The following is a 15788-nucleotide window of genomic DNA, read 5'->3' as shown; positions in this document are numbered from 1 at the left end:
TCATCACCGAAACTGTGGATCGACCAGTGGCCACACCAACTGGAATGCCTTCGTTACTGGTATGGCTGGAACATCCCTAACCGCCGAGGTTGATACCTTAAATTGATCTGCATCCAAGGCACGACAGCCATAGGGTTTGACGAGCTTTACGAGTTCACGTGCAAGTACAGCTACTATCTACCCAGAGTATGATCTCTTCAGTCGCGATGCAGCTCGATTTTGGAAATACCACAAGAGTTAGAAGTTATTGTGTGACAGCCGCACTCATCTGTCTACTTTTTGGAACCACAATTCAACGTAAAGCCGTTGAGAATGGCGATGCTATCTACATGCGGTGCGAATTGAAAAGCCGCCAGTATTCTACTTGCAATGTTTCTGATTCTTTGAGTGAATGAAGATTCACTACGTCTCACCAGGTGCCTGAATGGATGAGAAACTTTTTATAAATCGCTTACACGCGAAACAAAAGAGAAGGAAAAGGACGAGAAAACCCCTCCACGAAAGTATGCTAAATTCAATTACGATGTGGCCGTCGGCGGCTGCGAGCATTCTTGGGAGTTTCCGGTGAGGTCGTATCACAGACTCGCTGTTTTTTTTTGTCAGTCGCTTTGCTCAAACACTTGAAACATTCAGCAAACTTACTGTCCGGCGTTCTCTAAAATCTTTGTAAATATCATGCCAGATATCTTTTGCGGAGCAGTCCTCAACCCCATCTACCAATACACATTTGGGTTCTTTCTCCCGGACTAAATTCTCGGGGAAGCCCAACCAGGGCTTGGGTAACGGCCAATCAGAGAAATGTACCAACTTTGCTTCGTTGTAAACAGCGACTGGATCCCAGACTTCTTGATCATTGCCAAGGTACCATTGGTGGTGGTCCATTCTGAATTCGGCCGTCAATAAATCGTAAGGCCGGTGCGGCAGAATTAAGGCGTTGTCCTTGTACAATTGATTGACGATCTCCATGTCGTAATCGTCTTTTGCAGCGTCATCAATTTTAGACATGATACGAGAGAATTCAATTTCGCTTGGCTGTATAAGCATGAATTGGGAAGATAAGATCTGTTTCTCTGGATAAAGCCAATACGCACGTGGCATGGCAACCGGGGCTGGGGGGAGAAAGAAGAGCTCATCCATGTGTTGTAAAAGAGTAGAGTCTGAATCGATTGAAAGTACACGTTCGTATTTCGTCTGGTTGAAAGCAAGGAGTTTTGTGAAGGATTCCGCCCATGTTGCTAGATAAAGTCTCATGTCAGCTCGAGCCTTTGGCGGTCAGAGTGATGACCCTGGAAGGACAACTTACGATCCGCGCCTGTTCGACGTTGAATAGATATCGGAGCCAACTTCACATCATACTTCTCCCGAGCAAGGATGAGGAGTTTTGCCTCATCTGAGGTGCCTTCTGTGTCAAGAGGACTAACGAGCATGTCGGAGGGATACATTATAACTCGGTCCGCTTTGCTCTGGAAATGTTGCAATCTCTCAAAGAACATGACCGAGTTGCACAAATAGTGCTTGTCAGTGACATACTGGACGTACGCAAACCGAGACCAGTCGGTAGACTTGGCATCAGGTGGTCTGTCATGTTGAGGAGCTGAGGGGCGAGACTCAGTGACTACATCTTGATCCCGACTGCAGACTACCACAACCCATAAGAGGAGACCAAAAACAGTCAGTGTGGCCAACTTAAGCTGTTTCAGGGTTAAAGAGGGCCTGCGCTTAGATAATAAAGCACTTGAGATTGCCTGATCGGTTTGAAGCTGCGTGTAGGCCAAGCGACTGTGGAGCCACTGGAGCGCCATGGTAAGCAACAGAGGCAAAAAAAGATCGAAGAGAGCAAACCCGCAAATTCTTGATTCTTGGGAAACCAACTGGAGATATAAGTACACACAAAGGCTATGGCTAGCCAGTTCGGGAATATAGTTGAGCAACTACAAGGGGTTATGCCAGTCGGAAGAAATGCCAAGCCACCCAGCCGCCCTCTTACACTTCCGCTGACAAGATTACTACGGACATGCCGTTCAAAAGGTTCCGCTGAGGAGTACAGATGCGCTAGTCGACGCTAGTCGGTACTCGCTCCACTTTAATAGACGCCTTACTGAATCAAATTCACCGCTTTCTACATCCGGCCTAGCCTAATTAATTATACTTTTCTAATATCAAGCTCTAAACTGTAATTTAATTTATTACTAATTTTTATTTTAAAAGTAAGATTCATATTTAAAAATTATTAAATAATTTTAAATATAAATTTTTTTTTTAATACTTAAGAAATTTAATTTAACCTTTTATAGTATAATTTTTTTTAAAAAAAAACTATTAAATTATTGAAAAAACTCCTTATGTATTTAGTTAAACTATAAATTATTAATAATATTTTTTTAAAATCTAAAAACGTAATTAGTTTTAGTATCTTTGTTTTAAATTTTTTAAAATAATAATAATAATAATAAGTTAAATATAAACAAATTAATATTTATCTAATATTAAATTTATTTTTATTTTCTTAATATATACTTTAATAATTAAATATAAAAGAATGTTCTTATAATATTTAATAATAAACATTAAGATAGTCGCCGGGCAGGTAGGTATTATTAATGAGCCTAAAATTAATATTATTTTCATTTTTGAAGCGCTGCATTCATACTATTCACAGTGGTGGTGATGTTGGCTGAAATGGCGGCGGGACTATCCCCTGCCAATGCCCCTGCCCACGCAGGGGGGGTTGTACCCTTTAGCAGAAACTTTGAACGGGACCCTCGTATACGCAGTGAAATTGTTTGCCATGCCTGCCGAATTTCTTGCCTTTTCGGCAAGGGCGGCGGCAGCTCGCCATTTAATCCTGTCGCCGAGACAATATATTTCTGTTGTACACAGGCCCGAAGCTGAAATCAGATCAAATCAGATGAAAGGGGGCCCGGGTTGTAGCAAACCATTCAGTTGGAGCTCAACGCTATTGGCTGAAATCCAGACATCGACGCACTCTGCTACGAGGTCAACCTTGGCCGAGTCCCACTCAACTGCATGTGACCAATCTGAGAGTCTTTATAGGCGAATTGTTTGTTGGTTCGAACAGTTCTCTGTTGGTTCGAACAGTTCTCTGTTGGTGATCTCGGCGTTTGCATGAGGCAAAGGCTGCCAGCTACTACTGTTGATGTTGATGCAGACAATGGGCACCGCCACTGTCCTACCGTCTCCCTCCTCCTCCTCTTGTCCTCCCTCTCTCATTCTATTCCCTCTTTATTCTCCATGAAACCCTCCCTAAAAAAATTCATCATCTACGGTACGCCGTAACGGTTGATACTAGTGACCATGGCTACTGTCTACCAAATGTCAATTTTAGTTTTCAATCTTCTCTTCTTTCCTCTATTCCCTACTTTCACTAATGCTCAAAATCCAATCCCGTTCGAAGCAAAGTGGTCTCCCGCAAACTTCAGCCCCGATGGCCCGTGGCAAGCAGTTCAAGCCACCCTTGGTGCCGACTTCGAACTGGCACTATATCCTGGTCACACATTTCAATCATGGATCATCCAAACAGGTTACTGCAAACTCAACAACTCCAATGGCTGTTACGCATCGAAAGCCGGAACGTACAACAGTGCTGAGGCCTCGCAGGTTGGCAGCGGCTCTGTGTCCGGATCTCCTATCAACCACCTATTAAAGACTGGATGGTTGGAATAGATGCCGCCGGGAAGCCATGCCCCAGACACGATCAATCAGTCTTTCACTACTACCACCTACCCAATCAATGCCAGTCTCATCCCAGGCATACTGTGGTCGCAACAGAGGATTCCATCGAATTCATCCGCATGCATATTTGGTCCGTCTGGTCACGAATCAAAGGGTCACTGGTATTTGGTGGATAAGATCAAAATCGACTGATCGGCGAGGTGCTCGTAGCAGAAAGGGATTTCGCCCACAATCAAGTCACCTTGAGAGACATTAGCATCGAAGTTATCCAGGGTATATCACCTTTCAACTTTACAAGCCAAGACGGTCTCCTTGCTACTGTAAACAACTCAATACAGAATGGACTACTCGTGTCAATCGATGGCTGCGCTCCCTACCTCACCCTCCCGAAATCGACCTGCGACAACATTGCTTCACACCTCCCTGTGTTATATGACGCTAAGCTTGGATTGTACCTGTGGGACACTGATTCTACTGCGTATAACCAAATTGTCTCCTCGGCTACAACACTGTCCTTTACTTTCCTCTCCGGCATCAACACGAAGCCTATCACGATCCGAGTACCTTTCGTTCATCTCAACCTCACATTGTCAGAGCCACTCACCGAATCGCCAACGCCATACTTCCCGTGCTTCAATAGCGGAACTGGTAGATACGCCCTGGGCCGGGCATTCCTACAGGACGCTTTTCTCGGCGCCAATTGGGGCCAGTCGAAGTGGTGGCTTGGCCAGGCCCCGGGTCCCAACATTCAGCTTTCCTCCAGCATCATTCCTATTGATGAAGCTGATACAGTAATCAAGGCAGGAAACAAGAACTGGGAGGAGTCCTGGAAAGGGGCATGGAAAGTTCTCGCGACCGACAAAGACAATGGAACAACCCCGGTTGGGTCCCCGACTGACAATCGCCAACCCACACCCGCATCCAACCTCTCGACCGGGGCCATAGCTGGCATTGCTGTTGGCTATGTGGCTGCAGTCGTTGTGGTTGGCCTAGGAATTCTTTTATGGCGTCGCCGAACACGGAAAGAGAGAAAACCGATGATACAAAGGGAGCCACCACAGCATGTAGATGACGGCTTGCAATATGACACTCGACCCTCGCCACAGACAGAGCCAGTGGAAGCTTACGGCTCAATTCCAACATACAAATGGAGAACCAACGATGGAAAGCAATCGGACTTGCCCGAAGATCCTCACAGCGGTCGCGTAGAGCTCCCCTAAACATCTAGATGAAATGCATACAGAGAAAGATGAACCAAGTTCATCATCCCTGTTCGTGTTGTCTTTGAAATCTTTCATATACTACTGTTCAAGTTCACCCTTGCCTTGATGTACAAGTCTTGATTAGATTGAAAACTGCCAACCATTGATATTCTCTTATGCCAGCACAACTTTGAGAATATGTACGGCTAACCCGGCTGCCACCTTTGAACCCTCTAGGCCTGGCCTTTCCAAAATCCTCGCCCGCTGGCCCCAAACGCCTTGGATAAAGACTTCTAAGCATTTCTGGGCAATATCTAATTGCCTCTACCCCGCACTTGGAAAAACCGCTGCCAATCAGCAATCAATGGTATACTGATGTTGTATCGGTTGCCATGCTGACTATGGCTGCCTTCTTTCAGCGATGCGCTTAGTCCGGTGTTTTAGTCAAGGATGAATCACATGAATAAGGCTACACCGGAAAGCATATGCAGCGGAAAGTATCGCAGCCTATTGGTCTAGACATGGGAGTGCGAAACCTTCTCAGCAGTGCTCTGCAGTGTTTTCAGCTGGAGCCTCAAGTGCCAGACCTAGCCAGAGCCAAAGCGCTTAGGCGTTAATGGCTACCAGTAGTCAATACACATTTGGCCTTTCATAACGATACCCCTTAGTACCCAAACGATAGCAAATCGAGCCAACGTTCAAACTCAATGTCTAAAGACGGTTCTGTTTCGGCATTACTGTGTTCTAAGGAGGAGGAATGCCCACCACTGAGAGTTCTGTTGAAGTCCGCGGAGGACCGTACCGAAGACTAGATTTGGACCACGCCCAAGCTTGAAACATATAGGGCAGATGCTCTCTGTGAGTACGGTCATAGGAGACCACAGGATCCATGCGTTTGATCAGCTGACTGACCTCGGAATCTGGACGCAATTCTCCTTCTCCTTCATCAGAAGATCCGGACATTACATCTGTTCTCAAATGTATACCGGTCCAGGCCGATGCAACACACAACTTTTTAGCTTTCAATTCAAATGTCTCAAGTCAAGCCTAGAGTGATGACCTCAATCACTCATGATCCATTTTCAGCCAGCGTCGATGGAAGCTGACGGTTCTTCATCACGACCCGAAACCACAATCAAGGCACATATCTCACGTGGTAGAAAGCACATCATATAAGATTAATCATCAACTACCTTCATCTACCGGGGTTGGTAACAGAGAACCCCTTGATGGGGAAATTGAAGTTGGTATGGTGCGACTCAACCTTGCCCACCCCAAAAGGCATGTACGCAGACTTGTCTGCCGCCTGACTAGACGCATAGTCCTGCCACCCAACAAACCCAAGCCACACTGTGCCGTCATCGGGCGTATCGGTCGCCGTGATGCCGGAATGGGAGGCGCGGCAGCCCGGGTTCGACTCGACCTTTTTGAGCATGGCCGCCGCGGCGTCCTTGTCGCCGGTGAAGTGCGTGACGGTGATGATTTCGCAAATGGGGCTGTTGATGAGCTCCGGCGACGGCGGCACCATGGTGTCGACGTCAAAGTCGACGCGGGGGCATGCCGATGGCACGGCTTTGAGAACGGGCATCATCGCGTCAATGGCCTTTGGGTGATGGGGACACCGTCCGAAAGCCTGACGGTGCTCGACGGGGGACCAGGCTAGTTGGGGGAGAGAAGGAAGATCAGATCATGGAATGCGGTGGAGTGATTGTGAGAAACAAGACGTACTTGCGAGAATCTCTAGCTTGCTGTGGTCCTCCTCCCAAAGTCCCCATCGGTAACGGAAGTATCCTTCCGAGTCTTTGACAGCCAACAGAAACTGTTTGAATTCCTCCTTCCAGTCCGGAACGTCTCCCTTCACGTGGAGAGTCACTCGTGTTGGGCCAAGTCTCGAAGGGGGACCGGACATTGTGGGCTCGCTAGAGTTGACAAAAACGAGTGCAATACTTTTGTCGTTTGGGCTAGCTTTTATAGTATAGATAGGTGGTCATTGATATTCACCACATAGACGTACCTGGGGGTGTGGGATTCTATTATATCAGAGCCGAGGAGCCGTACCGATCCGGCCCATCTGATTGGTGAAGCAGCGACGAGAGGTCCATGATTCTTTCATACAAAACATGCATAGAATTTCGTTCCATGCAGCCTCACAGTGACACATAGAGTTATGATTTGTAATACGAAGAGTTTCATGGAATGTGATTCCAGAAAGAAAGCCAGACCCCCCCTACTGAAGCGGAGGTACGCTCTGTAGGGTAAGCTGGGTTCGATTCCTATCGGCGCCGACTGGTGTTTGAGCCGAATGTTTGTCTTTCCCCCATCGGACTTGTAGAGAGAGATGGTGGTGTCTCTTTTTCAGACGGTCTGCCCGGGTGGCCAGGGTGTCATTTGGCAGGCCGGTATGTGCCCGCGTCCGAACCCGAGCTATATGCAAAGGAGGCGGGGAAACCCAGCTTTCTCGTTCTCCAAAGCAAATTTTGTATCTCTAGGGCACAAGTTTGGGGCTTGAACATTATGTACGCTGTACGTGCAGGTTCCGGGTTGGCTGTTGATTCATCAAAATGGTCCATTAGGAGCGAGCTTCGAAGGTTGGCACCATCCCGGCCAATGAAGCCTCTCTAAATATCCAATCTCAACTTTTGTTTTTGCGCTTGTACTTTTCCCCAGGACCTTGAGCATTTATCCACACACGCACACGTTTCGTATGGTGGTGGTTGTAGGCCTTTCAAGTTTGAGAAGACGGGAGGGTTTTCTGGACTTCCCCAAAGCGACCACACCGCACAATCCTCGGCACCCACTTGACACCGCTCCCGCACCACCCTCTCGGACTCTAAGGAGCTTTGCACCTGACAAAAAGAAAAAATTGACGTATTGGATCAGCTGTGCGGCGCGTATTCGCGATAGAGGCGACCAGTGACGGGTCCTTCCTCTACGCGAATCTCGGCTTCTACAACACGTTTCTGATGGCCATCGCGGGGAACGTCCAGGAGCGAAATGACGGCTCTTTGATACATTCCCGAAACCCAAGGACGGTGTGAACGCAGATACCGTGGACGAGATGAAGGCTTCAATCGTCTTGGATATCTTTGGAAGACGTTCCTATTTGCCGTAGCATATTCACCAATGGCGATGTAATAACTCGCCAACTTCATGACCGATTAATAATGATATCGCGACGGTCGGGAGCATGATGAAGCTAAAAGGGAAAAAAAGGTGTTTCGATCTATTCGCCTACTTCAAAAAGACCCGGAGCTGGTATACTACCTCTACACACTCTTACACGCCAGCATGGCACTCTACAACTTGGCCTCTACAACTTGGCCTTTGGCTCCTTTTCCTCCTCCTCCTCCTGCTTCAACCGAACGACGCCCTGCATCAAACAAGTCAGCAGACCATTCAATATGAACCCAAGGTCGAATAATCGAAAGGAACAGGGCCAAAAGGCAAAGGGGGAAAAAAAGAAGAAGAAAAAAACTCACCTCCTGAACACACGTCGCCAAAAGCGTCCCGTCACTCGCAAAAATCTTTTGCAGCACCACCCCCCGCCCGTCGCCGCTCCAAGGACTCTCCATCTCGGTAAACATCCACTCGTCCGCCCTCACCCGCCGCGGCTCGTGGAAGTAAATGGAGTGGTCCAAGCTGACCATCATGCCCAGGTGCGGCCTCGTCTTCCAGTACTCGATCCCGCCCGCCGCGGCGTTGCCCTCAAACTCGTTGAGCCGCTCCACCTCCTCCCGCAGCTCGGGCGGCAGGTCGTCAAACTCCTCGGGCTTGAACGGGAACCGCCACAGCCTGTGGATCCGCCCGACCGTGCCGATGAAGTAGCTGTCCGACATGTACGCCAGCGCGTTCAGGTGCGCCTGGTGCCCGCCGCTCACAGAGATGCGGCCCCGCGCGCGCACCCAGTTGCGCGACTTGAACTCGTCGAGCCGCTTGCCCTGGTCCCCGGACCCCACAATGGAGATCCGGTGCGTCTGGAAGGGCGAGTGCGTGCTCCACTCGGGCTCGCCCTTCCAGTTGTCCGGGGGCGCCGTCACGCCGTCCGGAAGCGGGACCGCGTGCCGCACCTGCTTCTCGCCGCCGCTGCCCTCCTTGACAAAGGAGACGGTCGTCGTGAAGATGCACCGGCCGCGCTGGCGGGCTTGCACGGTGCGCGTGGCAAAGGACCGGCCATCGCGGACCCGCTCCACGTGGAAGAGGATCGGGATTTCGGAGGAGCCCGCGAGCAGGAAGTAGCAGTGGCACGAGTGCACAAAAAAGTCGTTTGGCACCGTCTTTTGCGCCGAGGCGAGGCACTGGGCGATGACGGCGCCGCCAAAGATGCCACGGGCGCCGGGCGGGTGCCACGGCGTGCGCGTGTTAGTGAAGATGTCCTTTTTCTAGGTGTCAGCCCGCCGCGTCTCCTCGATGTGGGGGGGGAGGGGGGGGGGGGCGGCGGGGGGGGCGGGGACGGCGGCGGGGGGGGGGGGGGGGGTGGGGGGGGGGGGGGTGTTTTTTGTGGTTTTCTTTTTGCTTGGGGCCCCCCCCCCGGGCCTCGTGGTGGGGGGGTTTGCTCTGGGGGCGGGCGGGGGGGGGGGGGGGGGGGGGGGGGGTTGTTGTTTCACTCACCGGACCAAGCACGCCGAGCTCCGTCACCTCCAATACGTTCTCCATTGGACTCTTGTTACGGTCATCCGGCGGAGGCCGAATGATTGTTGATCTACCTGATGCCATCGTGCCGTGATTTTCTTGGCCCAGAATCTGACTTTGAATCGGTCGCTGTCTATCGTCTCTGATGATGATGATGAGCTCGCCTCCTGAGCCCGGCAGAAATCTTCCCCAAGCACCTAGTCTTGGCGTTTCGTAATGTCAAACGCGGCCTCACTTGCACGTGCACCTCTCAATCTACTCGTTTTGCGCCGTGAACCGATGATCAGAAAAGTTTATATGAAGACGGAGAATCGACTGATGCAGGGAATGAAAAGGATGGGATTCGCTTGTGAACCCAAGAGCCTGGTTGAGATGCGCGACAAGGTCCCCTAAATGTGACATCAATCGGTTGTGGTTCCAGGTCAAGCAAGGGGGAAGGGGGAGAAAGTGCCGAGGTCCAAAAAATGGAGCGGTTTGATTGGATGTCACCGCTGAGGCGCAGGGGATCACGGACCGTGGCAACTCGCGGCAGCTGCAAGCCGGCAAGAGCGTGCCCTGCCGCTCTCCACACGACTTCACCGTAGGTGCACTGCACCCGGGACTCAGTGAGTGGTCCGCGCCTCTGTCCATTCCAAGCACCGACCGACGGCATCACAAGCTTCTTGGCGGGCACCTGCACCAAATGGAAGCATCACTCGAGACTGCGCTGCGCTGCAGTGCGCTTGCAGACGTCTGCCTGTTCAACACGGTCTGAACTGCAGACATTTCGGACGGCAGTTCAATAGCTCCGTCCGAACGAAGGAGCGCTCCCGTGGTTAACCCCCCCCCCAGGTTCTCTACTCGGCGCCGCTAGCCTCGGCTCCGGAGGTTCAACCTACACATTTCCAAGCAAGACAACGGGACTTGAATAAATTGGGGCGGTAGGGGAAGATGCGTCGTATAATGCTGCGGTTCTCAAAAACTTGGTCTGCAGGATTCGTCGGAGCCGAGCAAACTTCTCTAGACTACGCTCCGCACAGCTGATGACCTCTAGGCACGCCATGTGTAGAGACTGTGAATGGATGCTCGAGTATAGGTAGGAATAAGGCCAATCACTCCTATATTCTCACCACCCGTCCCGCATTCTTCCCGCCGTATTCCTACCTGTGAGAAAGAAGCAGGTGTGGCGGGGTTGTAGAGGTATTGGCAGAAAGTGACTCTTGTGTACCTTATTTTACACAGACAGATCTACCAAGTAAAGCCCTTCGTGGTCTTTGGGTTGTAAGCAGAACGCCCATCAAAAACGTTCCAGCTGAAATACATCTAAGATATCCAGTCTTCTACTTACCTATCACACTTTCCCGCTCCCAAAACCACCCCCCGTAATTCGCCATGCTTGACTTGCCTTTCAAGCCACCACCACCCGCATATACCACCTGCTATGATTCACTCTCCAGTAGACAGCTTGTCGCTGGGTGACATCGGCAAGACGAATTCAATCTTTTCACTATTACATGCAACCTGAGCTAGAAGCCCCCCCCCCAAACTTTCACAACCAACAGAATTACGCCAACGTGCCGAGAACGAGCGATTGCTTATTTCAATATCATCTATGTTACATCGTGTGCATCCTGGCTTTCCTACATGCAGGGCAGGGGGGGGGGAATCTACCTTTTCCCCGCAACAGTCCACCGAAAGCCGCTTGGCCCATCCATAAGTCGCACCTGCTGCTGCGTCTTGTGTGGCACAACAACCCCGTGACCGCTACCACCACTACCACGACTGTCAGGACAAACACCTCCTAGAGTGACGCGAGCCTCCTATTTCACGTCCTCGTAGATGGGCTCCAGACCCTCCCAGGCCTGCTGCGGGTTGCCGTCGGGGCCAGCCTGCTCTCTCTGCTGCCAATATTTGCCGTTGAACTTCCAGTACTCCTCGCCCGTGATCTCGCACGTCGTCTTTTCGAACCAAGCGGGCCGGAACTCGACACCCTTCTCCTCGCGCATCTTTCTTCTCGCACGCTGCGCCTCCTCCAGGCGGTTCTTTTCCTCGGCGGCAAAGTCGTACTCTCCATCCTCCATAGCTCGCTGATCAGGACGCAGACGAGAGTCCGTGGGTGGCAGCCAAGGTTTGAGCTTGTCGTCAATGTGGTTAAAGGTGAGCACGAAGGGGGTAAGGTTGAAGGGAATGCCGGGCGGGCGGGGGTTGGCCTGCCAGATGAGGAACGCCCTGTTGGGGTCGGTGATGCTGCCCTTGTGGAGCGAAGCCGAGTCACCGGGATCCTCGACTGTGGCCTCGTATCCTGGTGTGAGACGCGCGTAGAGCTTAGAGTTCCATCGGCCGCCCATACTGTACCGGACCCTTCCATCAGAGTCGAGGACCTTGCCAGAAATCTTGTATGCGCTGGAAGCCTTCCAGCCACGCGGCTGAAACTCAATTTGGCACACCTCGCCAGTTGTCCAGTTCTTGACTTCCATTGGTCCATAGTTGTCCACGGTCGGGTTACCGGTGATGATGCCAATGACGGATGTCGTTACCTTTCTCCAAGTGTAGAGATCTTCTTTGCCTCCAGACTTGGGCCGAAGCTTCAAGAACCACGTTCCAAGAGGGTTGGCATCAAAGGACTTGCCGTAGAACTTGGTCTTCACGGCCGATTCACCCCAGTAGGTCCAGTTGGGTGCCTCAGCCCAGGCGGCACCCACTGGAGGGTGGTGAGAAACCTGCTCAATGAAGAATCGGTAATTCTTGTCAGGCCGGACATATTCAAAGGTCTCTCCAAGGAGCGGATTGAAAGGTTTCGCCACACGACCGACTGTAGAAGCATACTCACTAGCGGCAAAGGCAGCCACATAGATGAGACGTTCAATTGAGTCAGATCGCTCCACAGCTTGGTCAAGAAGGTCGACATATTCCATGTCCTCGCCAGCGCGGTACAACAGTGAAGTAGGCTCATTGAATGATACAGGCAATGTCATCTTTGTCATGTCTTTGCCAATCATTGACTTGAGAATACCCTGCACAAGTATTAGTAAACCATACATCAAGGGCAACTGGAACGGTGAAACTTACCCATAGTGAAATCTTGGGCCGGTCATCAGCATCCATCTTGAGACGATGTCTGATGCCATTTTCGTAACCCTTGAAAGAGCTACTTAGGTCCGTGCCGCCAGAAACAACCAGTTGCTGTTCTTCCTTTTCCTCATGAGGGGTAGCCACAGCATCAGGATGAGGCAACTGGCTGACCTCGACCTCTCCAGCATCAACTGCATCGAAGAACTCATCCTCATTGTCTGACTCGGAGTCAGACAGCTCAAGCGAAGCCAGAACCGTCTTCTTCCTAGTCACAGTCCTCTCGGGCGCCTCTGGCGGAACGGCGACATCGTTGTCGGCTCCAACAGCAGCCTCGACGGTTGCAATGCCGTCCACCTTCCTGTCGCTGTCGAGATCCTGGCTGGCAGACGTTGGTTTTTCGTTCATAACTTCACGCAACGCACGCTTGGCGGCTTTGCGCTTTTGCTCGGCCTGGTCGACACGCTCCTCTAGGATCTCTTGCTCCTTGGCAACCTTGGCCATGCTCTCCTCCCACATGCGGCGCATGTCAATTTCGCGGTCCAGCCGGTACTGCCAGTAGGCGTCGCGATCCTTTGAAATCCGCATCAGGTCTCCAACAAGTCCCGTCAGACTCCTGATAGCTGCGTCGTAGGTTGTAAGAGCCTGAGTAACCTTGGCATCGGAAACGACTGTATTCGGATTCTTGGAGGCCTCGGAAAGCATCGCAGCGTTGACAGCAGAAATGGTATCAAGCTGTAGCTTGGCCGACTGAGCTGTAATGCTGAAAGCGTCCTTGCTGACAGCAGGCTCCTCACGGCTGCTAACATCCTCAAAGTCGTCATCATCGTCATCGTCATCGTCTGGCCCGTGATGACCGTTCCTTGCTGCGCGAGACTGGCCCGCGTCTGTCGCGGCATCGGCAAACTCGTCGTCGTTGCTAGCGACGGTGCTTGCGCCAGCAAAGTCGCTTTTGGGGACGGACATCTTGCTGTGTGACATTGTCCTGGGAATCTGTACACTACTTCTTCCATCGGCCACGCTGGCGCTCTCGCTCTGGGCCTCGTTGATGGACAGCTCGGGCGACTTCCCGGACTGCTCCGCCTTTGCCTGCCTCAGAAGCTCAGCGCCGCGAGCACGCTGGCGCTCTTCTTCTTTTGCCTGGTCCTTTGTCCACTGAATAGAGTTGTTGAGGGCCCAGAACCAGCGCTTCGCTTCGACCTCGTGGTTTGCCTTGAGGGTGTACTTGACAGAAGACTTGCCAATGATCTCAAATTTTGTTTTCTCGTCGGCGCTCATGTGCAACTTGGCGATGCGCGTGTTGATGGCGCCACGGCAGGCGGAACCGGCGTCATCCTGATGCTTGTAATAGCTCAGAACGCCGTCCTCGAGAACGAACCATCGGAGCTGGTACCCCTTGCGGTAATTGGTCCACTTCTTCAGGTAGCCCTTCATTTCTCGCGCCTCCTTTCCGGCCACAGGGTCGGCAGAGGCCGCGGCTCCGGCACCCTGTGAAGCCGCCTGGCCGAGAACGGCTTTCTCCTGGATGCCTCTCTGGGCGGCGACGGCAGCGGGTGATCGCTTGAGCATGGCGCGCGTAGTTTCGTCCTTTGTCACATCCTGTGGGAGCTTGCCCTTGCGGTCTCGGCGGAAGGGATCGGCTCCGTGGAGTAGGAGGACCTGAATGAGCTGGGTATTTCTCTTGCGGGCGGCTTCGTGGAGGAGATTTCCACCGGCCTGGAGGGTGGTGGGTTCGGTGACAAATTCGGTGCTGTTGATGTCCAGAATCTGCTTGAGACGTGACTCCTCCAACACAGTCTCTAGGGCCTTGTAATCGTTCTGCGCAATCAGGCCCTGGATTTGTCTGACCTTGTTCTCGGCAAAGATGGACCGCGACAGCTGCAGGAGCTGGAAAATATCGGGATTTCGGGCGACGTCGATGGGCAGTCGGCCCTGGTAGTTGGCGATGGCATCGTTGATTTCCTTCTGGTCGAGCAAGAGCTTGACGACTTGGGTTCGACCCTGGAGGGCAGCTACGTGCAGCGGGGTATTGCCGTCCTTGTCTCTAGCGTTGATGTCGATGGTCCCGGCGCCGTCAGACAGGACGTATTCGACAACGGGGTACTCGGCGCATTGTATCGCAAGGTGAAGTACGGTGGTGTCGTCGAGACCGGTGCCGCTCAGGGTGTTGATGGAGGAGATGCTAGTGCGGGGCCCGCCCTCGGCGGTATCCCTGATTGCCTTGGAAATGGAAGCAGTGTCGCCGCTCCGCAGAGCCTCGACGATGCGGAACTTGCGAACAGACTGTTCGAGGGAGACGCCCTTTTCGCTACCTGCGACGCTCATCTTGGATGCGGTTGCGGATGGCGGGCTATTGTGGGAAGGGATTCGGCCCAGGGAAGGGGAGATGGAGGAGAGCCTGTTGGCCCCGTTACCGCGGGGGACGTTTTGAGCCATGGATATATTTGTCGCAGAAGCCGCTGTAGAAGGTGGCGACGTCAGTGGCGCACCGTCATCCGCGGTGGATGGATCTTCTTCGCTACGGGAGTGGTTTCGTCGGAGGAGGGAGAGTGCAGCGGCCGACTTTGACCGCTTGTGGGTGCTGGAATCAGGAGAGGATTAGCTTTGCTGCCGCCAAGGTCGGGATTCAGAAGGTGCTGTTGCTACTGCTGCTGCTGCTGCTGCTCGCTTGCTGCAGCAGACCGCCCGGAAAGTGTGTGGGCAGGCGCCTCGTGCTGAGCTGTCTCTCGGCAACGTTCGCAGTGCAGTGGGATTGGGAGGTGGCGGGTAGCAGCTGAGATGCCACATGCGGAGAGAGGAAAAGGTTGAGGTGGATCATCACGTACCTATCGCCAGTGTCGGACATGTTGCAGAGCAGGGAGGAAGCTCGGCTTCACACACAGCTGGAGAGCAACTGCTTGCAGCACTACCTCTGGAACGCGGGCCAGCCAAGGTGTGTTCCCCACTTCCTCGTAAGATAGTTTGAGTTTATATGAGCGTGTCCTGGATGCGTACTCCGTCTCGTGGGGAGGCAATGTGAAGGTAAGGTAAAGAATGGAGCAGTTGGTGGTCAAGGGACGGGCAGGTAATAAAAAAATATGGGTGAAAGCAAGGTAGTTTATGGCTTATGCTCGCAGGAATATTGGGTACTCGGACCTGCTGATAGGTCGGCGGGGGTTTGTTTGGATGAGGGGGAGAATGGTGGAGGATACTGAATGAGGGACGTGGACGTCGATT

At 52.2% G+C, this 15788-nt stretch overlaps 5 protein-coding genes across 5 annotated transcripts; 1 reads left to right on the top strand and 4 right to left on the bottom strand.

Annotated features, from left to right (window-relative positions):
* Positions 1-514: 514 nt before the first annotated feature.
* CORC01_08104 (glucose N-acetyltransferase) lies at positions 515-1802 on the bottom strand (the record flags this gene model as incomplete). The annotated part of the gene is made up of 3 exons (XM_022619739.1): positions 515-586; positions 643-1235; positions 1304-1802. 3 exons carry the CDS (start codon positions 1800-1802, stop codon positions 515-517), a joined length of 1164 nt encoding a protein of 387 aa, XP_022473803.1.
* A 1513-nt stretch (positions 1803-3315) lies between these two features.
* CORC01_08103 (uncharacterized protein) lies at positions 3316-4913 on the top strand (the record flags this gene model as incomplete). The annotated part of the gene is made up of 2 exons (XM_022619738.1): positions 3316-3618; positions 4032-4913. The coding sequence occupies 2 exons, from the start codon at positions 3316-3318 to the stop codon at positions 4911-4913; spliced, it is 1185 nt and encodes a 394-aa protein (XP_022473802.1).
* Positions 4914-6090: 1177 nt separating this feature from the next.
* On the bottom strand, positions 6091-6804 carry CORC01_08102 (uncharacterized protein; the record flags this gene model as incomplete). The annotated part of the gene is made up of 2 exons (XM_022619737.1): positions 6091-6554; positions 6624-6804. 2 exons carry the CDS (start codon positions 6802-6804, stop codon positions 6091-6093), a joined length of 645 nt encoding a protein of 214 aa, XP_022473801.1.
* Positions 6805-8205: 1401 nt separating this feature from the next.
* Positions 8206-9608, bottom strand: CORC01_08101 (acyl-CoA thioesterase II; the record flags this gene model as incomplete). The annotated part of the gene is made up of 3 exons (XM_022619736.1): positions 8206-8265; positions 8375-9268; positions 9504-9608. 3 exons carry the CDS (start codon positions 9606-9608, stop codon positions 8206-8208), a joined length of 1059 nt encoding a protein of 352 aa, XP_022473800.1.
* Positions 9609-11323: 1715 nt separating this feature from the next.
* On the bottom strand, positions 11324-15417 carry CORC01_08100 (oxysterol-binding protein; the record flags this gene model as incomplete). The annotated part of the gene is made up of 3 exons (XM_022619735.1): positions 11324-12517; positions 12573-15153; positions 15398-15417. The coding sequence occupies 3 exons, from the start codon at positions 15415-15417 to the stop codon at positions 11324-11326; spliced, it is 3795 nt and encodes a 1264-aa protein (XP_022473799.1).
* Positions 15418-15788: the final 371 nt, after the last annotated feature.

Source organism: Colletotrichum orchidophilum (assembly GCF_001831195.1).
Source record: "Colletotrichum orchidophilum strain IMI 309357 chromosome Unknown Scaffold_67.1, whole genome shotgun sequence".
NCBI lineage: Eukaryota > Fungi > Ascomycota > Sordariomycetes > Glomerellales > Glomerellaceae > Colletotrichum > Colletotrichum orchidophilum.
The sequence above is the reverse complement of the archived record's forward strand: the minus strand, read 5'-3'. Positions and strand labels throughout refer to the sequence as shown.